This window comes from Anthonomus grandis, chromosome 22 (genome assembly GCF_022605725.1).
Source record: "Anthonomus grandis grandis chromosome 22, icAntGran1.3, whole genome shotgun sequence".
NCBI lineage: Eukaryota > Metazoa > Arthropoda > Insecta > Coleoptera > Curculionidae > Anthonomus > Anthonomus grandis.
The window spans coordinates 28,162,665-28,177,002 of record NC_065567.1 but is presented as its reverse complement, the minus strand read 5'-3'; the positions used below and the strand labels follow the sequence as shown (position 1 = coordinate 28,177,002).

Sequence of the window (14,338 nt, the reverse complement as noted above, 5' to 3'; positions counted from 1 at the left end):
ATTTCGAAAAAAATCAATTTTTGGTGAAAAAATTCGATACGGGGGGGTATACCCGAAAAATGAAAAAACCCAAACTTTGAAGGTCGATATCTCGGCTTCTATGGGAGCTATCGGGAAAATTCCAACGGTTTTGTCTTAGTTTCGTCATTGTGAATCCAACGAGACCATCCGCAAGGTCGTAGCTCTTCTAATAGCTGAGATATGGCATTTTTGATGCCCATTTTTGGCCTCAAAAACGGACGTCGAAAACGACTTTTTCAGGATTTTCAAAGTGCTCTCATTCCCTTAGTTCTGCTCGGATCCTGTTATAACCCGGTGTTTTCGTAATCTAGGTGACCCAAATAAGACGCTGGTATACTTAGTTTGATTTCGAAAAAAATCAATTTTTGGTGAAAAAATTCGATACGGGGGGGTATACCCGAAAAATGAAAAAACCCAAACTTTGAAGGTCGATATCTCGGCTTCTATGGGAGCTATCGGGAAAATTCCAACGGTTTTGTCTTAGTTTCGTCATTGTGAATCCAACGAGACCATCCGCAAGGTCGTAGCTCTTCTAATAGCTGAGATATGGCATTTTTGATGCCCATTTTTGGCCTCAAAAACGGACGTCGAAAACGACTTTTTCAGGATTTTCAAAGTGCTCTCATTCCCTTAGTTCTGCTCGGATCCTGTTATAACCCGGTGTTTTCGTAATCTAGGTGACCCAAATAAGACGCTGGTATACTTAGTTTGATTTCGAAAAAAATCAATTTTTGGTGAAAAAATTCGATACGGGGGGGTATACCCGAAAAATGAAAAAACCCAAACTTTGAAGGTCGATATCTCGGCTTCTATGGGAGCTATCGGGAAAATTCCAACGGTTTTGTCTTAGTTTCGTCATTGTAAATCCAACGAGACCGTCCGCAAGGTCGTAGCTTTTACGATAGCCGAGATATGGCATTTTTGATGCCCATTTTTGGCCTCAAAAACGGACGTCGAAAACGACTTTTTCAGGATTTTCAAAGTGCTCTCATTCCCTTAGTTCTGCTCGGATCCTGTTATAACCCGGTGTTTTCGTAATCTAGGTGACCCAAATAAGACGCTGGTATACTTAGTTTGACTTCGAAAAAAATCAATTTTTGGTGAAAAAATTCGATACGGGGGGGTATACCCGAAAAATGAAAAAACCCAAACTTTGAAGGTCGATATCTCGGCTTCTATGGGAGCTATCGGGAAAATTCCAACGGTTTTGTCTTAGTTTCGTCATTGTGAATCCAACGAGACCATCCGCAAGGTCGTAGCTCTTCTAATAGCTGAGATATGGCATTTTTGATGCCCATTTTTGGCCTCAAAAACGGACGTCGAAAACGACTTTTTCAGGATTTTCAAAGTGCTCTCATTCCCTTAGTTCTGCTCGGATCCTGTTATAACCCGGTGTTTTCGTAATCTAGGTGACCCAAATAAGACGCTGGTATACTTAGTTTGACTTCGAAAAAAATCAATTTTTGGTGAAAAAATTCGATACGGGGGGGTATACCCGAAAAATGAAAAAACCCAAACTTTGAAGGTCGATATCTCGGCTTCTATGGGAGCTATCGGGAAAATTCCAACGGTTTTGTCTTAGTTTCGTCATTGTGAATCCAACGAGACCGCCCGCAAGGTCGTAGCTTTTACGATAGCCGCGATATGGCATTTTTGATGCCCATTTTTGGCCTCAAAAACGGACGTCGAAAACGACTTTTTCAGGATTTTCAAAGTGCTCTCATTCCCTTAGTTCTGCTCGGATCCTGTTATAACCCGGTGTTTTCGTAATCTAGGTGACCCAAATAAGACGCTGGTATACTTAGTTTGATTTCGAAAAAAATCAATTTTTGGTGAAAAAATTCGATACGGGGGGGTATACCCGAAAAATGAAAAAACCCAAACTTTGAAGGTCGATATCTCGGCTTCTATGGCAGCTATCGGGAAAATTCCAACGGTCTTGTCTTAGTTTCGTGATTCTGAATCCAACGAGACCATCCGCAAGGTCGTAGCTCTTACGATAGCCGAGATATGGCATTTCTGATGCCCATTTTTGGCCTCAAAAACGGACGTCGAAAACGACTTTTTCAGGATTTTCAAAGTGCTCTCATTCCCTTAGTTCTGCTCGGATCCTGTTATAACCCGGTGTTTTCGTAATCTAGGTGACCCAAATAAGACGCTGGTATACTTAGTTTGATTTCGAAAAAAATCAATTTTTGGTGAAAAAATTCGATACGGGGGGGTATACCCGAAAAATGAAAAAACTCAAACTTTGAAGGTCGATATCTCGGCTTCTATGGGAGCTATCGGGAAAATTCCAACGGTTTTGTCTTAGTTTCGTCATTGTGAATCCAACGAGACCATCCGCAAGGTCGTAGCTCTTCTAATAGCTGAGATATGGCATTTTTGATGCCCATTTTTGGCCTCAAAAACGGACGTCGAAAACGACTTTTTCAGGATTTTCAAAGTGCTCTCATTCCCTTAGTTCTGCTCGGATCCTGTTATAACCCGGTGTTTTCGTAATCTAGGTGACCCAAATAAGACGCTGGTATACTTAGTTTGACTTCGAAAAAAATCAATTTTTGGTGAAAAAATTCGATACGGGGGGGTATACCCGAAAAATGAAAAAACCCAAACTTTGAAGGTCGATATCTCGGCTTCTATGGGAGCTATCGGGAAAATTCCAACGGTTTTGTCTTAGTTTCGTCATTGTGAATCCAACGAGACCATCCGCAAGGTCGTAGCTCTTCTAATAGCTGAGATATGGCATTTTTGATGCCCATTTTTGGCCTCAAAAACGGACGTCGAAAACGACTTTTTCAGGATTTTCAAAGTGCTCTCATTCCCTTAGTTCTGCTCGGATCCTGTTATAACCCGGTGTTTTCGTAATCTAGGTGACCCAAATAAGACGCTGGTATACTTAGTTTGATTTCGAAAAAAATCAATTTTTGGTGAAAAAATTCGATACGGGGGGGTATACCCGAAAAATGAAAAAACCCAAACTTTGAAGGTCGATATCTCGGCTTCTATGGGAGCTATCGGGAAAATTCCAACGGTTTTGTCTTAGTTTCGTCATTGTGAATCCAACGAGACCATCCGCAAGGTCGTAGCTCTTCTAATAGCTGAGATATGGCATTTTTGATGCCCATTTTTGGCCTCAAAAACGGACGTCGAAAACGACTTTTTCAGGATTTTCAAAGTGCTCTCATTCCCTTAGTTCTGCTCGGATCCTGTTATAACCCGGTGTTTTCGTAATCTAGGTGACCCAAATAAGACGCTGGTATACTTAGTTTGATTTCGAAAAAAATCAATTTTTGGTGAAAAAATTCGATACGGGGGGGTATACCCGAAAAATGAAAAAACCCAAACTTTGAAGGTCGATATCTCGGCTTCTATGGGAGCTATCGGGAAAATTCCAACGGTTTTGTCTTAGTTTCGTCATTGTGAATCCAACGAGACCGTCCGCAAGGTCGTAGCTTTTACGATAGCCAAGATATGGCATTTTTGATGCCCATTTTTGGCCTCAAAAACGGACGTCGAAAACGACATTTTCAGGATTTTCAAAGTGCTCTCATTCCCTTAGTTCTGCTCGGATCCTGTTATAACCCGGTGTTTTCGTAATCTAGGTGACCCAAATAAGACGCTGGTATACTTAGTTTGATTTCGAAAAAAATCAATTTTTGGTGAAAAAATTCGATACGGGGGGGTATACCCGAAAAATGAAAAAACCCAAACTTTGAAGGTCGATATCTCGGCTTTTATGGGAGCTATCGGGAAAATTCCAACGGTTTTGTCTTAGTTTCGTCATTGTGAATCCAACGAGACCATCCGCAAGGTCGTAGCTCTTCTAATAGCTGAGATATGGCATTTCTGATGCCCATTTTTGGCCTCAAAAACGGACGTCGAAAACGACTTTTTCAGGATATTCAAAGTGCTCTCATTCCCTTAGTTCTGCTCGGATCCTGTTATAACCCGGTGTTTTCGTAATCTAGGTGACCCAAATAAGACGCTGGTATACTTAGTTTGATTTCGAAAAAAATCAATTTTTGGTGAAAAAATTCGATACGGGGGGGTATACCCGAAAAATGAAAAAACCCAAACTTTGAAGGTCGATATCTCGGCTTTTATGGGAGCTATCGGGAAAATTCCAACGGTTTTGTCTTAGTTTCGTCATTGTGAATCCAACGAGACCATCCGCAAGGTCGTAGCTCTTCTAATAGCTGAGATATGGCATTTCTGATGCCCATTTTTGGCCTCAAAAACGGACGTCGAAAACGACTTTTTCAGGATATTCAAAGTGCTCTCATTCCCTTAGTTCTGCTCGGATCCTGTTATAACCCGGTGTTTTCGTAATCTAGGTGACCCAAATAAGACGCTGGTATACTTAGTTTGATTTCGAAAAAAATCAATTTTTGGTGAAAAAATTCGATACGGGGGGGTATACCCGAAAAATGAAAAAACCCAAACTTTGAAGGTCGATATCTCGGCTTCTATGGGAGCTATCGGGAAAATTCCAACGGTTTTGTCTTAGTTTCGTCATTGTGAATCCAACGAGACCATCCGCAAGGTCGTAGCTCTTCTAATAGCTGAGATATGGCATTTCTGATGCCCATTTTTGGCCTCAAAAACGGACGTCGAAAACGACTTTTTCAGGATATTCAAAGTGCTCTCATTCCCTTAGTTCTGCTCGGATCCTGTTATAACCCGGTGTTTTCGTAATCTAGGTGACCCAAATAAGACGCTGGTATACTTAGTTTGATTTCGAAAAAAATCAATTTTTGGTGAAAAAATTCGATACGGGGGGGTATACCCGAAAAATGAAAAAACCCAAACTTTGAAGGTCGATATCTCGGCTTCTATGGGAGCTATCGGGAAAATTCCAACGGTTTTGTCTTAGTTTCGTCATTGTGAATCCAACGAGACCATCCGCAAGGTCGTAGCTCTTCTAATAGCTGAGATATGGCATTTCTGATGCCCATTTTTGGCCTCAAAAACGGACGTCGAAAACGACTTTTTCAGGATATTCAAAGTGCTCTCATTCCCTTAGTTCTGCTCGGATCCTGTTATAACCCGGTGTTTTCGTAATCTAGGTGACCCAAATAAGACGCTGGTATACTTAGTTTGATTTCGAAAAAAATCAATTTTTGGTGAAAAAATTCGATACGGGGGGGTATACCCGAAAAATGAAAAAACCCAAACTTTGAAGGTCGATATCTCGGCTTCTATGGGAGCTATCGGGAAAATTCCAACGGTTTTGTCTTAGTTTCGTCATTGTGAATCCAACGAGACCATCCGCAAGGTCGTAGCTCTTCTAATAGCTGAGATATGGCATTTCTGATGCCCATTTTTGGCCTCAAAAACGGACGTCGAAAACGACTTTTTCAGGATATTCAAAGTGCTCTCATTCCCTTAGTTCTGCTCGGATCCTGTTATAACCCGGTGTTTTCGTAATCTAGGTGACCCAAATAAGACGCTGGTATACTTAGTTTGATTTCGAAAAAAATCAATTTTTGGTGAAAAAATTCGATACGGGGGGGTATACCCGAAAAATGAAAAAACCCAAACTTTGAAGGTCGATATCTCGGCTTCTATGGGAGCTATCGGGAAAATTCCAACGGTTTTGTCTTAGTTTCGTCATTGTGAATCCAACGAGACCATCCGCAAGGTCGTAGCTCTTCTAATAGCTGAGATATGGCATTTCTGATGCCCATTTTTGGCCTCAAAAACGGACGTCGAAAACGACTTTTTCAGGATTTTCAAAGTGCTCTCATTCCCTTAGTTCTGCTCGGATCCTGTTATAACCCGGTGTTTTCGTAATCTAGGTGACCCAAATAAGACGCTGGTATACTTAGTTTGATTTCGAAAAAAATCAATTTTTGGTGAAAAAATTCGATACGGGGGGGTATACCCGAAAAATGAAAAAACCCAAACTTTGAAGGTCGATATCTCGGCTTCCATGGGAGCTATCGGGAAAATTCCAACGGTTTTGTCTTAGTTTCGTCATTGTGAATCCAACGAGACCATCCGCAAGGTCGTAGCTCTTCTAATAGCTGAGATATGGCATTTTTGATGCCCATTTTTGGCCTCAAAAACGGACGTCGAAAACGACTTTTTCAGGATTTTCAAAGTGCTCTCATTCCCTTAGTTCTGCTCGGATCCTGTTATAACCCGGTGTTTTCGTAATCTAGGTGACCCAAATAAGACGCTGGTATACTTAGTTTGATTTCGAAAAAAATCAATTTTTGGTGAAAAAATTCGATACGGGGGGGTATACCCGAAAAATGAAAAAACCCAAACTTTGAAGGTCGATATCTCGGCTTCTATGGGAGCTATCGGGAAAATTCCAACGGTTTTGTCTTAGTTTCGTCATTGTGAATCCAACGAGACCGTCCGCAAGGTCGTAGCTTTTACGATAGCCAAGATATGGCATTTTTGATGCCCATTTTTGGCCTCAAAAACGGACGTCGAAAACGACTTTTTCAGGATTTTCAAAGTGCTCTCATTCCCTTAGTTCTGCTCGGATCCTGTTATAACCCGGTGTTTTCGTAATCTAGGTGACCCAAATAAGACGCTGGTATACTTAGTTTGATTTCGAAAAAAATCAATTTTTGGTGAAAAAATTCGATACGGGGGGGTATACCCGAAAAATGAAAAAACCCAAACTTTGAAGGTCGATATCTCGGCTTCTATGGGAGCTATCGGGAAAATTCCAACGGTTTTGTCTTAGTTTCGTCATTGTGAATCCAACGAGACCATCCGCAAGGTCGTAGCTCTTCTAATAGCTGAGATATGGCATTTTTAATGCCCATTTTTGGCCTCAAAAACGGACGTCGAAAACGACTTTTTCAGGATTTTCAAAGTGCTCTCATTCCCTTAGTTCTGCTCGGATCCTGTTATAACCCGGTGTTTTCGTAATCTAGGTGACCCAAATAAGACGCTGGTATACTTAGTTTGATTTCGAAAAAAATCAATTTTTGGTGAAAAAATTCGATACGGGGGGGGTATACCCGAAAAATGAAAAAACCCAAACTTTGAAGGTCGATATCTCGGCTTCTATGGGAGCTATCGGGAAAATTCCAACGGTCTTGTCTTAGTTTCGTGATTCTGAATCCAACGAGACCATCCGCAAGGTCGTAGCTCTTACGATAGCCGAGATATGGCATTTCTGATGCCCATTTTTGGCCTCAAAAACGGACGTCGAAAACGACTTTTTCAGGATTTTCAAAGTGCTCTCATTCCCTTAGTTCTGCTCGGATCCTGTTATAACCCGGTGTTTTCGTAATCTAGGTGACCCAAATAAGACGCTGGTATACTTAGTTTGATTTCGAAAAAAATCAATTTTTGGTGAAAAAATTCGATACGGGGGGGTATACCCGAAAAATGAAAAAACCCAAACTTTGAAGGTCGATATCTCGGCTTCCATGGGAGCTATCGGGAAAATTCCAACGGTTTTGTCTTAGTTTCGTCATTGTGAATCTAACGAGACCATCCGCAAGGTCGTAGCTCTTCTAATAGCTGAGATATGGCATTTTTAATGCCCATTTTTGGCCTCAAAAACGGACGTCGAAAACGACTTTTTCAGGATTTTCAAAGTGCTCTCATTCCCTTAGTTCTGCTCGGATCCTGTTATAACCCGGTGTTTTCGTAATCTAGGTGACCCAAATAAGACGCTGGTATACTTAGTTTGATTTCGAAAAAAATCAATTTTTGGTGAAAAAATTCGATACGGGGGGGGTATACCCGAAAAATGAAAAAACCCAAACTTTGAAGGTCGATATCTCGGCTTCTATGGGAGCTATCGGGAAAATTCCAACGGTCTTGTCTTAGTTTCGTGATTCTGAATCCAACGAGACCATCCGCAAGGTCGTAGCTCTTACGATAGCCGAGATATGGCATTTCTGATGCCCATTTTTGGCCTCAAAAACGGACGTCGAAAACGACTTTTTCAGGATTTTCAAAGTGCTCTCATTCCCTTAGTTCTGCTCGGATCCTGTTATAACCCGGTGTTTTCGTAATCTAGGTGACCCAAATAAGACGCTGGTATACTTAGTTTGATTTCGAAAAAAATCAATTTTTGGTGAAAAAATTCGATACGGGGGGGTATACCCGAAAAATGAAAAAACCCAAACTTTGAAGGTCGATATCTCGGCTTCCATGGGAGCTATCGGGAAAATTCCAACGGTTTTGTCTTAGTTTCGTCATTGTGAATCTAACGAGACCATCCGCAAGGTCGTAGCTCTTCTAATAGCTGAGATATGGCATTTTTGATGCCCATTTTTGGCCTCAAAAACGGACGTCGAAAACGACTTTTTCAGGATTTTCAAAGTGCTCTCATTCCCTTAGTTCTGCTCGGATCCTGTTATAACCCGGTGTTTTCGTAATCTAGGTGACCCAAATAAGACGCTGGTTTACTTAGTTTGATTTCGAAAAAAATCAATTTTTGGTGAAAAAATTCGATACGGGGGGGTATACCCGAAAAATGAAAAAACCCAAACTTTGAAGGTCGATATCTCGGCTTCTATGGGAGCTATCGGGAAAATTCCAACGGTTTTGTCTTAGTTTCGTCATTGTGAATCCAACGAGACCATCCGCAAGGTCGTAGCTCTTCTAATAGCTGAGATATGGCATTTTTAATGCCCATTTTTGGCCTCAAAAACGGACGTCGAAAACGACTTTTTCAGGATTTTCAAAGTGCTCTCATTCCCTTAGTTCTGCTCGGATCCTGTTATAACCCGGTGTTTTCGTAATCTAGGTGACCCAAATAAGACGCTGGTATACTTAGTTTGATTTCGAAAAAAATCAATTTTTGGTGAAAAAATTCGATACGGGGGGGTATACCCGAAAAATGAAAAAACCCAAACTTTGAAGGTCGATATCTCGGCTTCTATGGCAGCTATCGGGAAAATTCCAACGGTCTTGTCTTAGTTTCGTGATTCTGAATCCAACGAGACCATCCGCAAGGTCGTAGCTCTTACGATAGCCGAGATATGGCATTTCTGATGCCCATTTTTGGCCTCAAAAACGGACGTCGAAAACGACTTTTTCAGGATTTTCAAAGTGCTCTCATTCCCTTAGTTCTGCTCGGATCCTGTTATAACCCGGTGTTTTCGTAATCTAGGTGACCCAAATAAGACGCTGGTATACTTAGTTTGATTTCGAAAAAAATCAATTTTTGGTGAAAAAATTCGATACGGGGGGGTATACCCGAAAAATGAAAAAACCCAAACTTTGAAGGTCGATATCTCGGCTTCCATGGGAGCTATCGGGAAAATTCCAACGGTTTTGTCTTAGTTTCGTCATTGTGAATCTAACGAGACCATCCGCAAGGTCGTAGCTCTTCTAATAGCTGAGATATGGCATTTTTAATGCCCATTTTTGGCCTCAAAAACGGACGTCGAAAACGACTTTTTCAGGATTTTCAAAGTGCTCTCATTCCCTTAGTTCTGCTCGGATCCTGTTATAACCCGGTGTTTTCGTAATCTAGGTGACCCAAATAAGACGCTGGTATACTTAGTTTGATTTCGAAAAAAATCAATTTTTGGTGAAAAAATTCGATACGGGGGGGGTATACCCGAAAAATGAAAAAACCCAAACTTTGAAGGTCGATATCTCGGCTTCTATGGGAGCTATCGGGAAAATTCCAACGGTCTTGTCTTAGTTTCGTGATTCTGAATCCAACGAGACCATCCGCAAGGTCGTAGCTCTTACGATAGCCGAGATATGGCATTTCTGATGCCCATTTTTGGCCTCAAAAACGGACGTCGAAAACGACTTTTTCAGGATTTTCAAAGTGCTCTCATTCCCTTAGTTCTGCTCGGATCCTGTTATAACCCGGTGTTTTCGTAATCTAGGTGACCCAAATAAGACGCTGGTATACTTAGTTTGATTTCGAAAAAAATCAATTTTTGGTGAAAAAATTCGATACGGGGGGGTATACCCGAAAAATGAAAAAACCCAAACTTTGAAGGTCGATATCTCGGCTTCCATGGGAGCTATCGGGAAAATTCCAACGGTTTTGTCTTAGTTTCGTCATTGTGAATCTAACGAGACCATCCGCAAGGTCGTAGCTCTTCTAATAGCTGAGATATGGCATTTTTGATGCCCATTTTTGGCCTCAAAAACGGACGTCGAAAACGACTTTTTCAGGATTTTCAAAGTGCTCTCATTCCCTTAGTTCTGCTCGGATCCTGTTATAACCCGGTGTTTTCGTAATCTAGGTGACCCAAATAAGACGCTGGTATACTTAGTTTGATTTCGAAAAAAATCAATTTTTGGTGAAAAAATTCGATACGGGGGGGTATACCCGAAAAATGAAAAAACCCAAACTTTGAAGGTCGATATCTCGGCTTCCATGGGAGCTATCGGGAAAATTCCAACGGTTTTGTCTTAGTTTCGTCATTGTGAATCTAACGAGACCATCCGCAAGGTCGTAGCTCTTCTAATAGCTGAGATATGGCATTTTTGATGCCCATTTTTGGCCTCAAAAACGGACGTCGAAAACGACTTTTTCAGGATTTTCAAAGTGCTCTCATTCCCTTAGTTCTGCTCGGATCCTGTTATAACCCGGTGTTTTCGTAATCTAGGTGACCCAAATAAGACGCTGGTATACTTAGTTTGATTTCGAAAAAAATCAATTTTTGGTGAAAAAATTCGATACGGGAGGGTATACCCGAAAAATGAAAAAACCCAAACTTTGAAGGTCGATATCTCGGCTTCTATGGGAGCTATCGGGAAAATTCCAACGGTTTTGTCTTAGTTTCGTCATTGTGAATCCAACGAGACCATCCGCAAGGTCGTAGCTCTTACGATAGCCGAGATATGGCATTTTTGATGCCCATTTTTGGCCTCAAAAACGGACGTCGAAAACGACTTTTTCAGGATTTTCAAAGTGCTCTCATTCCCTTAGTTCTGCTCGGATCCTGTTATAACCCGGTGTTTTCGTAATCTAGGTGACCCAAATAAGACGCTGGTATACTTAGTTTGATTTCGAAAAAAATCAATTTTTGGTGAAAAAATTCGATACGGGGGGGTATACCCGAAAAATGAAAAAATGTGTAAAAAATCTGGATCATCTTGTATATCTCAATCGACTGGCTTTTTATAGCCCCTCAAAAAAAGAACCATTATAATAAAAGCAATAGAAGAAGGATGAACGTTAGTGGATTCAGTTTAAACTATATAGAAACTATCGTTTCCCGAATGTGCGGTGTGTGAGCCACGGAGGATTCTTCGAATCCCGCTCATAAATCCCCATCGGCAGGAGCAAAAAAATCAATTGATGGATGGAGCGACTGTAAATCTTTCTTTGCCTCTATTCAGCCTTGTTTGGTTATATATAAATAGGAATTTGTTTATGAGATGCCTCGAGCGAGCGTGAAAAGACCGGATCAGCCTGGATAAGTAATTCTCCAGCCCCCTCTGGCCCTCCTGCCACCCTTCAGAAATGTTTTCTGGATGCAACGAAAATCCCCATGGAAATTATTTACCTGCACGTACAAAATTTCGGAATATTTTACGAGTCATTATGTTTTGTTCGGGGAGCGTTCGCATACAAAATGGGGTCATTTTAAATTATTTAAGGGAGGTGAGGTAAATAATTAACGGGGTGCCAAAGACGACGTGGCATCTGAACATTTTATGTATATTTCAGCCCACATCAGCTGTCGTTTATACAAGGAACCACTCAAGCAATTTTTTTTACGTAAAGGCTTTAAAATTTTATTTCCAGGCGCATTTGAGATGCTAAAAGTATTAATTTGAAGAAATTGATATGAAAACTACACGCGTTATAAGAGATTAAAAAGTTTTCTTTTCCCTGTACCTCCACCATCTTTGTTCAAGACTTGATTTTTTTTCGGGTATTACTAGACAAATTACGAGAGAAAAATACTGTCCAAACATTATTTAGAGAATGAAAGGATGATATAGAAAATAGGTGAAAAAATCAAATTTTCATTGTTATATCCCTGTCTTAGTCTAAAAATTAGAAGAGGATGGAAATAAAATGATGGTTTCCAGGTATTATTGGACTGATTACCTGAGAAAAACGTTATTTCCAGGCAATCTAAACACTATTTAGAAAATTGAACGAAGATATAGAAAATAGGCGGAAAAATCGAATTCTCATTTGTGTATCCTTATCTCAAACCGAATAATAGTAGAGGATCGGAATAAAATGATGTTTTCCAGGTATAATTAAACACATTACAAGAGAAAAACACTATTTCCATCCAATCCAATCACTATTTAGAAAATGAAACGATGTTATAGAAAATAGGTGCAAAAATCAAATTCCCATTTATTTATCCCTATCTTAGTATAAAAATTAGAAGAGGATGGAAATAAAATGATATTTTTCGGGTATAATTAGACACACTACGAGAGAAAAACACTTTTTCCAGGCAATTCAATCACTATTTAGAAAATGGAGCGATCATATACAAAATAGATGCAAAAATCAAATTCCCATTTATATACCCCTATCTCAGTCTAAATATTAAAAGAGGATGAAAATAAAATGATATTTTACGAGTATAATTAGACACATTACAAGAGAAAAACACTATTTCCATCCAATTCAAACACTATTTAGAAAATGAAACGATGATATAGAAAATAGGTGAAAAAATCTCATTTATGTATCCCTCTCTTAGTCTAAAAATTAAAAGAGAATGGGAATAAATTGATGTTTTTCAAGTGTAATTAGACGCATTACGAGAGAAAAACACTATTTTTATCCGATCCAAACACTATTTAGAAAATGAAACACAGATTTTGTTGGACACCAATAAGTCATCAAATAATAAGCTTAAAAGTCTTTTTTTGTATTTAACATATAAATACAATTTAATTAAAATATTCGTTGGGCGCCAACAAGTCACCAATTAAATTTTACAAAATGTATGTGCTATAAAAAGAGATTCAAGGTTCATTCAATACGTCTTGTCCTGATACCTTCACCATATTCTTTAATCTCTTATATATAGATATAAATTTCCATTGATGTTTAGGTTTTGCCGAAGTCGTGGCTGTATCGTGGTGCTACGGCTGTTGGAAGTTTATCGACCATCTGGGAGACATGGAAATGGGCATGCGGAAGTTCTGGAGAGGGTTTTGGTGGTTTAGTTGGGTGGTCATCACGCCCCTAAGCTTATTGGTAAAGAGCCTTTTTATATCCATCCTAGTGTCATAAATTTTAAGCCGGTGCGAGTAAACATGGGTTTTTAACGTCAGCTAGCACACATAAATATTGACTTTTCCGTGGCTTTACCCGATTGATTTTGCAACTTATTTTAGGGAATATTCGTGTTTCAAATGATCCACTACAGCCCGGCTGCATATGGAGATTATGTTTTCCCAGCATGGGCCGATGCACTTGGTTTGCTTATCGGTCTTTCCACATTAATGCCTCTCCTGGTTCTCGCCGTCTACGTACTCTGGAAGCGGGAATACGTAAGTAGATGGATAAGATAGCATTCATATAAAATGGTAATTAATTTGATAGGTTGGATGGGAACTGTTTCAACATACGAAGACGTGGAGGGCCCAGTCTTCAGTGAGCGACAGTGCGGAATCAATTATAAAAAATACTTAATTATTTAATAAAATTAGTGTTTTTTTTCAAACCCAGAAGTAGTCCTTAGCGGAATATTAACGAGATAAAGTTCGTGCCACTAGTGTAATAACTGCAATTAAGCGTTTTAAGTACTCAAGTTTATTTACGCACGAGATGAAGACTGGCGTGCAGTTATTTGCTTAACATTTAACCGTGAAAAAGGGTCATTGCTGTTTGTTTAACACCTTTTAAGGTCAAACGTTGTCAATAGTTTTTAACTGGAAATTCCACTTTGCGTTCCTCTTTACCTCCAAGTATGAATTGTGCCAACAGACAAAGCGCTTCTCCTTATTGTCTGCTTGTTCCCTCGCAGCCGTTTCACAATAAAAAGACGTTTCCTAATACCAGTTTTTTTTTTAAAAAGCTTTTTATTAATACAGACATTGAAGGTTTAAAGTCGAGTGAATATTTTGGAAAAATAAAGCACGACGTGCGTCCTCAAGACTATTTTGGGAGGACGAGCCGTTTTTATTTTTGTCGGCAAATTTTTCAGATAATTCGATCGTGTTATTAGATGTTCAAGGGAATTTTAAAGCGGTTTTTAGTGTCTTAAAGTGGATAAATTTTTGCTCATTTTGGGATTTCAACCGATCGTTAAAAATTGAAACAATGGGAAAAAAACTAAAAACTGTTTAATATCCTTTATTTAATTTGAAAAATAGAATTACTCAAAAATGCCTTAGAAAATGGGTGTAACTCAAAAAATTTCTTTCTAGGAAATCT

The 14,338-nt window shown here is 39.7% G+C and overlaps 2 protein-coding genes and 1 long non-coding RNA gene across 7 annotated transcripts in view; 2 read left to right on the top strand and 1 right to left on the bottom strand.

The window, feature by feature from the left end:
- LOC126748282 (sodium- and chloride-dependent glycine transporter 1-like) overlaps nt 1-13,607 on the top strand; it is a 38,794-nt gene extending 25,187 nt beyond the window's left edge. Inside the window, exons 7-9 of the mRNA XM_050457401.1 lie at nt 13,011-13,156; nt 13,297-13,452; nt 13,505-13,607. Of these exons, the coding sequence (XP_050313358.1) occupies nt 13,011-13,156; nt 13,297-13,452; nt 13,505-13,594 (392 nt within the window). The 3' untranslated portion in view covers nt 13,595-13,607. The remainder of the gene's footprint in view (nt 1-13,010; nt 13,157-13,296; nt 13,453-13,504) is intronic.
- Nucleotides 1-14,338, bottom strand: part of LOC126748280 (small conductance calcium-activated potassium channel protein) — a 102,970-nt gene that overhangs the window by 62,849 nt on the left and 25,783 nt on the right. The gene's annotated exons all lie outside the window — the stretch shown is intronic.
- On the top strand, nt 832-10,954 carry LOC126748286 (uncharacterized). Of its 3 annotated transcripts, none has more exons than XR_007664684.1 (4): nt 832-1,639; nt 3,470-3,835; nt 10,061-10,333; nt 10,700-10,954. It is a non-coding gene; the product is annotated as an uncharacterized LOC126748286 (long non-coding RNA). The 3 variants fall into 3 exon arrangements; XR_007664685.1 differs by lacking the exon at nt 10,061-10,333 and adding an exon at nt 8,230-8,868; XR_007664683.1 differs by lacking the exon at nt 10,061-10,333 and having other exon boundaries at nt 10,427-10,954.